General features: G+C 48.5%; 1 protein-coding gene across 4 annotated transcripts in view; it reads right to left on the bottom strand.

The window, feature by feature from the left end:
* Atp9a (ATPase, class II, type 9A) overlaps positions 1 to 11,381 on the bottom strand; it is a 114,577-nt gene that overhangs the window by 70,947 nt on the left and 32,249 nt on the right. For all 4 annotated transcript variants that reach the window (XM_013518320.1, XM_013518319.1, XM_013518321.1 and 1 more), the window contains exon 5: positions 595 to 653. In XM_013518320.1, coding sequence (XP_013373774.1) covers positions 595 to 653 — 59 coding nt within the window. The remainder of the gene's footprint in view (positions 1 to 594; positions 654 to 11,381) is intronic.

The raw sequence follows: 11,381 nt of genomic DNA, 5'->3' as shown, positions 1-11,381 counted from the left end.
TCTGAAGAGCAGAACCCATAATAACATCTGGGGACCGTGTGGTTCTGGCGTTGCCTTTTCCCTCAAACTCACCCTGAGTTCTTGGAGTTAATCCTTGTGAAAGGGAATAGTTCAGTTCCTACAGAAACAAGGTGGGATGAAACTTTCCTAATCAAATACTATACTAAGACCCCCCACGCATACACACACACACCCTCCTACATGTGCAGAGTGACAGGAGAGGCGAGGGTCCGCTGAAGCTACAATCATTACCCCTGCCCTTCTTTTTCTTTGTTGTTGTTTTTGTTTGTTTGCTTTTTCTGGTACCGGGAACCGAACTCACGACCTTGCACTTGCCAGGCAGGCGCTGTGCCGCTGAGCTAAATCCCCAGCCCCTACCACTGCCCTTCTGAAAATGCATGGGGGACCTCTGTACTGTTCTAACGCTTCACCCTGTTCCCCCTGAAGTCGCTGGCTGCTGAGTCGGAAAATGCAAGGTGAAAGGGCTCCACTGGCGTATTAGATAATCAGCAGCTCTGGCTCCGGAAAGGGCGGAGGCTCCCTCCACACCGGCTCGCGCAGCACGGCCCACAGACAACCCCAGGCGCCACGCACCTTCTCCACGATGATGAGGTCGCCCACCTGGATGTTGGAACTCTTCACCTTCACCGTCCCTGCAAAGCAACAGGCCCAACACATCACCGTCTCATTCATTTCAACTCCGCGCGGTACATCGCTAGCCGGAACGCAGCACGGCGCACCCAGATGGGAGATGTGCCGGTGCCCAAGGCTGCACCTTCTGCCTCCCACAGCAGAGACAGCTCTACACTCCAGACCCCCGCTTCACAGGGCAGGAGATGCGCCACCCCTTCGAGAAAGAGGATCTCTCTTAACCGGGATTTAGGTTTTCCGAACCAGCACCGTGCTGGGAGTGGTGGTGCACACCTGTAATCCCAGCACTCGGGAGGCTGAGGAAAGACAGCTGGGAGCCGGAGGCCAGCCTTGACTACACAGCCAGACTTTGTCTCAAGAAACAGTCACTACCCTAAGACAGTCTGTTTTGCATCAGAAGAAAAACTCAGAGCCGGGCATGTTGTCACAGCACTGTAGTCACAGCACTAGGAAGGCTGAGGCAGGAGGATCACTACAAGTTTCCAGGCCATCCTGGGCTACAGAGTGAGTCCCTGTCTCAAAAACAAACAAACAAAACAGAGGCGGGAGAGGAGGGATTTAAGAGTCCAATCCAAGGGGAAGAATCAACTCTTAATTTTCAAAAAAGGAGAAGCTAACCCACAATGACAGGTTTGCTTTTTATCTTACAACTATTATACAGTGTGGCGTAAGTGACTATGATCAGACTATTTCATTTTTGCTGGACGTTTATCTGCAGTAACAGTAACAGCTAACACTAAACACAAATCCTGTGCTAAGCACATGCAGGCACCCATGGCCTTGAGTAATCCTGCAGCAGGCACAGGACATGGCAGTCTCAACTCCAGTTTTCAGATGGGGAAGCAGGCTCGGGACACGCCACTGTCTCCCAAGTCTGAGAGAACAGGTCAGCACAGAATTCACACCCACGTCTGCCTTCGGGGTATGGACTGTAGACCTGTGAGTTCACTCAACTCTAAAACATTGTGTCCCAGAGGCTCAGAGGATGGTCTGCAGGATCTCAGAAAGCTCACAGTCCCACAGGGGATGCAAAGGTAAGTCCTACAAGAGGTCAGCCAGTGAATGTTTCAAGTTTTGCTGGCCAAGAGGCAGCATCATCTACCCTCCTAACAACTGCTCTCCCCAAAGGGCTAGCCAACTTCTGTACGTGTATGTTTTACATTTTAAAATGCAGTGACCAGCTAGGTGTTGTGGAACACACCTATAATCTCAGTGCTCTGGGAGGCTGAGGCAGGAGGATCCCAAGTTTGAGGCTAGTCTGGTTAATTCAGTTACTTAGGAAGACCTTGTCTGTAATAAAATTAAAAAGGGGCTGCAGATGTAGCTCACGGTGAAGGCTGAAGGGTCAATCATAGTAAGGAGAAAGGGAGGGAGGGGGACAGAGAGAGAGAGGGAGAGAGAGAAACAAACTGCTAGGCTCTCAAGCCATGCAGAAACAAACTGAGGGCTGAATTTAGCCCCAGGCCTTGGTTGCCACCCCAGGAGCTGGTGAGACAAACAGCCGAACACAGGGACATGAAGCAGTGGCAGTGAGTCCACTATACACAGGAGGGCGGGGCTGTCCCACTCCCAAAAAGGACCTAGAATAGCTCCCAACCCAGAAAGTGCTCGATTATTCACTCAACAATCAAGCCCCATTTACCAAATGCCTACTGTATACCAAGTGTTCCTAGGGCTGGTGGTTCGTGAAACTCAAATTCTAGCATAACGAGGGAAAGAGGCGATAAACAGCGATGAACACAAGTTGGGGGTCCAGGCGTGGCCGTCAACAAACCCTCTGCAGCAGATTTGAGGCCAGAATTAGCCCAGTGACAGACACTGTGGTTAGCAGGATCAGAAGAAAGTGCAGCATGAGGGGGCAATGGTTGTGTGCCGGGCACGCACAGCTATGGGCTGGAACCCCTTGTGGGAGACCCAAAACATCCCGCTGAGGCGGGGAGCAGCAAGAGACTGCAGCGCGGTGGCCAGGAGGTCCGGCAGCCTGTGAGCAAGCTGGCCATCAAATTCTCACGTGCGCGAGCAGCGCCAGGACATCTTCCCCAGTCACTGGTGTCCAGAGAAAGCCCGCTGACCTTACAAAGGCTCAGGAGGGACAAGAAGTACTTAACCTCCCAAGCACACGCCCCAAGCGAGAGCAGAGCTCTGCACCTGCTACTCCGTCAGCACTTCCACGCACCCTGACAGCAGCGCTCATTAGTGAGAATTTCTAGCTTTCCTTTCTCGCACTCCATAAAGAAAGGCAGGGCTGGGGGTGCAGCCCAGGGCCTCTAATGCGTTGAGTCTCTGGGTTCCATCCCCACTCTAGGAGAGGGGAAAAAAACAAAAAACCCCTTAAAGACACTGTTAAAAGAATCTAAATGCAAAACCCCAAATTTTCACAAGTTTTCCCAACAGACTGCACTTTTAACGTAATTTAACACCACATCTTTTCACTTATTACCACTGAGATGCTGTGGTGTTCAGGTAATTTCTATTGAAAGAGCTCTCCGTAATAGGGTGCAGAGGGTTTGATCCCAACCCACTTTTGTATTTGATTCAATGTGGTTACTATAACAATCATTACACCTGGCACCAAAAGGTCTGCACACAAACACTGCTGACATCTAGAAGGCACCTGGCCAGCGTGACAGCTGGACCGACCCTGGCTGATGCCAGGACTTGTGGAATTTCCCAGTGCAAGCGCCTTTACCCTACTAATGCGCATCTAGCACTTTCATAAAACAGGCGGCTAAACCATAGGTGGCCTGGGGCCTGGGACTCTGGGAGATCACTATCTCAAGCGTCAGGACGTCTTGGACCATGGGCAGTACCAGTACCGAAAGGCAGAGGCTGTCCGTTAATCCAAAATGTTAGATGCAGTCCTCCCTCCGTATCTACAAGGGGTTGGTTGGTCCAAGACCCCCATGGACAGCATAACCCACAGATGCTAGGCCTCTGATAGAAAACAGTGTAGTATTCACACAAAAACCACACATATCCTCTGGCATACTTTAAGTCATCTTCAGATTACTTATACCTAACGCAGTGTGAATGCTTTGTAAATCACTGTTGTATTAGAGAATAATAACAAAAAAAAGTATATATATTCAGCACAGGGGCAACCACGGTAGACCTAACTACCCAGTCACCTTGGCAACAACGCACCACTGTTTTCAAACTTGGTGAACCCGCAGGTAAAGAAAGGGTCAGGGTTAACTGGCAGAACTTTGGCTGCCTGAACCCTTCTTCCTGCTCCACTAGGGGGCACCAGCCGCGGCAGCAGGCACAACCAGCTCTCCCAGCAGGCTCAGGAGGGCCTTCCTGAGGTCGTAAATTCAAGCAGGCCCTGGGAGCCAAGGACGTTTTCCTTCACCTGAGCTTGCCCTAACTTTCCCAAACATAAATTTACACGTTGTCTCTGGTTTTATTACTAAAATTTATACTGCTTCGGTGACAAACAATCACACCTGGCTTCCAATCTTCAAGACAGAGGCACAAGTTTTGAAATCAAACTCAAAGCAGAGCACACGTTTTAATTCCTGCTAAGTAACAAATGCCCCTGGGTCTGGATATATGCAAGGGACACAGTGCACAAAATCGGTAGGGGTTTCTGGAAAGGCCTGAGAGTGACCCTTTTCTGGCGATGTGCAGGATTCAGACCTTTCTCTGGCAGGGTTATTTTCTAAATTTTTCACATTCCTTTTTTTTCCACAGTAAGCATAAGGTTGCTTTTTCAAATAAGAAAATAAATCAATAAATTGAATTTGCTCAAAATTTTTAAGTGACCAGGCTCAGACTTTTCTCCTTCTGCAACTCAGTCCTGATTTACGATCAGTTAATCTGATCTCTGCCTCTTTGTCCATCTGCTCTACCTCAAAAAAAAAAAAAAAAAAAACACAACCTTCAATCTCTCTGTGTTTGCAGAGAGTTTCTGAGTCAGCCCAGCAGGTCGATCCTTCCCACAAACACTCCTACTGTACCTGGCTACTAGCCAGCAGGTCTTGGACCCATCTCACTCAGGGGACCCCAACAGTCACACACTGCCTCTCCTCTCCCACCGCACACCAGGGGCTGCTCATTAGCATTTTCTGACCCTCAGCTTTGCAGCCTCAACAAACAGAGACCCCACAGACTTCCAGGCTGCCACAGCAACCCAGCACACTGGTCTGGTCGTAAATGTGAACTTCCCAACCCAAGGGACCGTCTTTTAGGGTCAAAAACAACGCATCCTGGCTTCATGCTGGAGGGCTGCGTATATGTTCTAAATGAGGAAAAGAAAACTATAACATCCTTGCCCCACAAAAAAAAAAAAAAAAAAAAAAAAAAAAAAAAAAAAAAAAATTGAGAGGCTGAGGCAGGAGAATCTCATTTCTACTATCACCAATAAAACTGAAGTCAAAGAAGGAAGGCATTTTCCAAGATGGAGAGTGAGCAAAAAAAAAAAAAAAATACAAGACACAGGGAAGCCATCTAACAGTTTCCTAATTTCCAAAGTGTCCTGGAAAAGAAAAAAGAATAGCACTGTCACAGTGATTTTGTTACCGATCTCAAAAGAGAGCTGGAACTCTCCCCACAGCCCATCACACTGGAAGGAAAAGAAAAACTCTTCCTCAGCACTGGGCAGGGACATTGCCCAGGGTCCAGCTTTAATTATTTTCATTTCACCTTCCCGGAGCCGCGGAAGTTGGCAGCAGGGTTGTTTTTACGGGTACCCTGCTGCTGTGGGCACTCTACTTTTCTCAGTGTAAAATTCTTTTTAGAAGTTTAGTAAGGGGCCTCGCATTTCATTTTACACTGGTCAGGAAGGAAAGTGACAATGCCTAAAAACATCTTTATGAAACACACAGGCCCAGAAGCCAGCCCTGCCCAGCCTGGACCACGTGACGACCCAGCTCCCCGCTCTGGGCTCCGGGAACGCTTTAACGCACTTGCAGCCACTCCGCAGAACTGGGGTGTGAGATCTCTGCAGAAGTGAAATGAAAAACTCTCCGCCGCCAGCCACATCTTAAACCATTAAATGTCTTCTAATAAATTCACCCCTTTCTCCTTTCACCACTTCACCCGAATTGGCTCACAGTCAGTTCCTAGCGAGGAACACACTTCCAACTCCTAGGACTGTTTATTTCTACAGAGGTGGGCCCGAGCCTTTCATAAGCAAACCCACCGAGCCCAATGCATGCCTTTCATGGATGACAGCTTCAGAATAAGAGCAGTTTGTCTACATGGCAGGGAGAAACCAGATGTTTCCCTTGAGTCGAAACAAGCAAATGACAATTCCGTCAAACTGCTGAACAGCCTGGGAAAAAAAAAAAAAGCAAAAAAAATTTTTTCTTAAATAAATTCCAAGGCGCTAGTATGTGTGGGCCTATTTTCTGACCCCAAACACCTCGAGCTATACTTCTATTTTTCATTGTGCACGCAGACACTGAGAGCCTTTGTAGCGCTCCAGCCGTGGTCTCCATGTGCTAACCCTGGTTAATGTATTACTCTTTAACTCACTCTCTAATCTAACTGTGACAGTGATGAGTTGTAAATTCTGCTCCCTGTGTACATTTCCTGGGGCTGACATTCAAACACCTCTGCAGACCCGGCAGAGTTCAGAGGTTTAAAGTTGAAATTTTCATATTCAAATAGAGTTCTCCGCATTCCCCAAAGCCCAAGACCTACGTGAAAACAGCCACAGGGTTGAAAAGTAGCGTTATAAATACCACTCCCGCTCCCCCGGTGCTTTTATTTAAAACAGTGAGAACTGTAAAAGGAGACTGCAGTTTAAATGTAACAAGTTTATGTTCGACAGAGGCTTTTACAATAAACATATAAATGGTCTTACAGGCTTATGGGTGCTCCAAAATAATGAAATAAGCTGATGCCCTGATGAGGAGGAAGTAACTTTTTGTAAAAGGTAACAGAGAAGTTTGCATGTGAGATTTTTGAGGGTTGGGTGGAGTTTTGTTTTTACCAATGATCTGTAATAAAGTGAAATCAAGTCCTTGGAAAGAAAAAAAAAAACTGCACCTCATGGGTCTGAAGTAACTTTACATCTGCCAGGAGCTACATGAGAGCATTTGGCACAATGTGTTTCAAACAAGACTCTTCCGCGCAAACGCTCTGGATGTTACCGATGGAGCTGGGGAAGGGGAACTCTTTTTTCTTTTTCTTTTTCTTTTTCTTTTTTTTTCTATTTGAGACAAGGTCTTGCTATGCAGTTCAGGCTGGCCTTGAGCTCACTTTGTAGCCCAGGTTGGTCTCGAACTTGCAAGGATCCTCCTGCCTCAGCCTCCCGAGTGCTGGGCTTACAGGCGTGCACCACCACACCCAGCTACTCTCACCTACTGAATAGTCAGAGAGCTTCATTGACGGGTCTTGGCAGGAGTTTTACTGCCTTCACATCAAAAAGTCCATCACTGAGACTCTTCCTTAAAAAAAATCATGAACCCTATCTCTGTTCACTCATGGTGCACGGTATATACTTTGAAGACATACACAGTACTTCAGGTTAGCGCAATAATTCCCCATGAACACACACGTCTTCCACCCCGCCCCACCTTCTCACCAACTCCAATGGAACACAAGTCCCCCCCAAAATTCACAGGCTGGGCGTGGGGCTTAGGAGTGCAGAGTGCCCACCTAGCATGCAGGAGGCCTGGGCTCTCTCCCCAGGGAAGGGAAAAGGGAGACGCGAGCATCCCCCTCTGTGAGGTCTCCAGATGTAGCCACACTAACCACAAGCCCAGGTAAGGATCCAGGGTGGATCCTGGATTACAATGAAAACCGGGATCTTGGAAGCGAGGTGAGAGCCCTGGGGGCGGTCAAGGCTGGCAGCGTAAGTGGGGAGCAGTGCCAAGCTCAGTGGAACACACAGGGAGAACTGGGATGGGAAGAGCAGCGCGTTGGTTTTCTACACATACACAGGAACACGCAAGGAAGGGGTGGGGAGTCCCCTCCTTGGAATGGACCTTCAGCTCACGATCTGTGGGATTTATGGTTCGCCATCTGTCCAGATGTCGCTAGCAGAAAAGCAGCACTGGCAACTGCGCTCATTACACATCTGTCTGCAGTCTCTTTCAAGGCTAGTGACCTGCTGGCTTCACTCGGCCCTCGGTCAGAAGTTAGTCTGGGAAGGCATTCCGGTATGAAGACCCACGGAATTCATCTTGTGAAAATGCAAATGCAAAGCTCCTGACCACCTGGGATCAGTACACAGACCCGCTCCAGAATTAAACTTCCAATGCAGAGGAGAATAAATAGAAGTACTCTGGCCAGCTATGGGGGCGCACGCCTGTAATCCCATGCAGCACAGGCTGAGGCAGCGGAAGGGCTACAAGTTTGAGGTCAGCCTAGGCAACGTAATGAGATCCTGCCTGCAAATGAAAAATAAATGGGCTGTAGTTCAGTGGGAAAGTGTGCCTGGGTTCAACCCCAAGTACCGTGGGGCGGAGGGGGAGGGGAAGAGGGAGGGAGAGAACAGGGAGGAAAGACGGGAGGGGGAGGGCAGGGGAGGGGGAGAGAGAGATTCACTCACTAGTCTTTCCTGACTCAACCCAAATCCTTTTATTTTTCCCCAGTGCTGGGGATTGACCACATTCTTTTTCTTTTTCCTGGGCTGGGGACTGGCCAAAGCTTTTGAGGAAAACGCTAGGCTTTGCTGGGTTTGCTACCAGTTAAAGATCTTTTCTTGGCTCTATTTCCAGTGCCACTGAATGCTACTGATTTGGGAAGACAGCTCCACTGAAAAACTCATAAAGTTCTGAGGACTACTCTTAAGCCTCAGCTGTTTCAAAAGTGAGTTTCACGTACGAGGAAAAGCGGCCCTTGTTTCTGGGAAAACACCGCTCTTACGTGGCCTTCCGCAGCTGGCCCACCTTAGCACGGGGAGGCTGGGATTCTTTGCACTTGGAAATGTGTTATAAAATGCCTACAGTCTTAAAAGCCCCCGGAAGCACATGCACAAGGGCTGAGCACTAGCGACCGATGAGCTCTGCTCCTTATATACAAGGTGCATGGGCTGACCTTCACACACGCGTGGGTGTCAGTGACCACAGCTGCACCCTTACTTAGCTATCTCTCCAATGAGAGCCTCTCCCTCTTTTATTGTAGGGGCTGCAGTCAAAGTTATAGCATGGATTTTAAAAAAAACAAACCAGGGCCAGGGCTATAGCTCAGTAGCACAGCGCCTGCCTGGTAAGCTTGAGATCCTGAGTTCGATTCCTGATCCCAAAAAAAAACCTCTTTTCCCTCCCTACAACCCATCTGTAAAAACTACCCCTATACGGCTACTTTAAAAAATCACCAACTAGCTGGGCACGGTGGCACACGCCTGAAATCACAGCACGCGGGAGGCTGAGGCAAGAAGATCGTTGTGAGTTTAAGGCAAGCCTGAGTGACACAGCAAGACCCCGTCTCAAAACAAAACAGTATCACCAACGAGACTTAACCTGGTACCTGGCTTACTTAGGGTAGGCAGCCATATATATATAAAAATAAAATATTACTGCCTGTTCCTAATTTGGGCAGCATTTTACAAAACAGCTCCAATGTCACTTTCTCTCCGCGGCATACCTTGTCTATGAATTCCTGCATCACAGAAGCAACCTCTGTGGAGCCTTGGGTCCAGGGGGGCTACTTGCTCTTTTCTTCCTTTTTCCCAGGATGCAGAGGCTCAGGAATGACAGCCAAATGGGAAGAACACGGTGCAGGCAGAACTGGGGTCCAGCAACCTACGCTCCTGGCCACCACCCGGGGTTCCGCTCTTTACCAGGGCAGGCTACACAGGCTCTGCTCTGTCCAGCCCTGGCAGAAGGCCCCATACTCGGTCCAGTGCTCCACGGTCACCACCTTGCAGTTCGTTCTCCTGTGAACTACAGCTGGGACCGCAGGTTGCGCACTGCGACTGACTATGACACTCCTCATAATACCTGAGCATGGGCCCCACAGGCTGGCTCTGCACTGCGCACTGTGCTCCCTTCCCGCAAGACTCAAAACTGAGTCATCTCTTCTGGAAGGACACCATCAGCTCCTCTCTGACCGGCCCCTAACCCCCGAGGTTCACGAGAGGGGGCGGGGAAGGACTCTCCCTCCCAGGCAGAGCATCATGTGGGACTCGCTGCTTTCAACTGCCCGGCACTGTGCTCAGAAGCAGGAAGGTGCTATCAGGAAAGGGCCACCAGGCTCAAGCCATGCATGTATAATCACTGGTGACTTTCCTGTGATCATCTGCTTGCAGGCCAGGATGCCTCCCTGGTTGATAATTTCCACAAAGCTCCAAATCCTCATGTTTATCCGAGTAATGCGGAAATCTACCATGTATGTGACCCATGATGGAGCCTTAAATGTTTCTTAAAAGAATGATAAAATTTCCACGTGGATAGCTAACTTTATTGCCAAAATACTTCAAAAAAGCCAGGCATGGTGGTGCACGCCTGTAATCCCAGCACTCGGGAGACTGAGGCAGGAGGATCATTGTGAGTTTGTGGCCAGCCTGGGCTACAAAGTGAGCTCAAAGCCAGCCTGAACTGCATAGTGAGACCCTGTCTCAAAAAGACCAAAAAAAAAAAAAATCAATATTTCTTATTGAGCCATAAAAGCTGCATTAGAAAATAATGCAATTATTGTGTTGTTTTAAATACAATTTGAACAAAATAAGACAAAACGTGGGAGGCAACTGTTAAAAGAAACTCTGTTGACTGATTATAATCCTGTCCCACCTTAAACCCGCCTCACTTCGTGGCTTTGCTCAGTAAACATCCTTGAGAAGCGGGCTTGGTGGGCAACCTACCTTCTGGGCTCCCTTCTGTCCCTCTTAGACAGAAACTTTCTGTCAATAAATGCCTCCTGGAAGGAAGGACGGAAGGGAGGGAGGGGGGAGGGGAGAAAGAAACTGACAAAGGCTGGCTGTGCTGTTCAGTGGTAGAGACCAGCAACAGCACCTGGGAGGCCCTGGGTTCAGTGGGGGAGGGGGGACAAATAAACAAACAAACCTGTCATCCACTTCTCCCAGTGGTGAGTTCCTCCTTAGCCAAGCTGTTAGCTCAGTTGTTTAAAATCAGATCGTTTTCTCAGAATAAGTTTGAAAGATCCGCAAGTTGATTAAGTTAAAAGCCTTTAAAACTTTGGCCATATTACAACAAGAATCTGCACCACTGGCATTTTTCAAGTGTATTAGTTCCTGCCCAAAGTGCACATCCTGAATCAAATTTTGAGGCAACATCAGATAAATACAAATCGGGACAAATGACACAGTGACTGGCCTGCAACTGGCCTGTCCTCTTCAAAAACGTCGATTTCAACATCAGGCAAGATAACAAAACCCAGGAGCTGGGCCAGGTTAGAGGTGGCTGAGGAGGAGGACAGCTAAATGTCCTGGACTAGACCAGGAAAAAATACATAAAGGGCATTTTCAGGACAAATGGCAAAACATAAAGACTGTGAATTAGAGCCATAGTACTGTATTTCCAGGTGGGAAACTTCCTGATGTTGATAATTGCAGTTATGTAACAGAAATGTGCTATTAGGATGAAACACGGAAGTATTCAGGGATAAAAAGGAATCACGTCCAGCCAGGCACTGTGGCCCATGCCTGTAATCCCAGCTACTTGCAGGGCTGAGGCAGGAGGATCATAAGTTCGAGGCCAACTTGGCTAATTTAGCAAGATCCCGCCTCAAAAACTAAAACAGGGCTGGTAAGGTAGCTCAGTGGTAGGGTGCCCCTGGGTTCAATCCCCAGTACTGAAAACGGGGAAAAAAAAAAAAAA

This window comes from Chinchilla lanigera, unplaced genomic scaffold (assembly GCF_000276665.1).
Source record: "Chinchilla lanigera isolate Chin_1 unplaced genomic scaffold, ChiLan1.0 scaffold00044, whole genome shotgun sequence".
Classification (NCBI taxonomy): Eukaryota; Metazoa; Chordata; class Mammalia; order Rodentia; family Chinchillidae; genus Chinchilla; species Chinchilla lanigera.
This window is presented reverse-complemented; position numbering and strand designations above follow the sequence as displayed.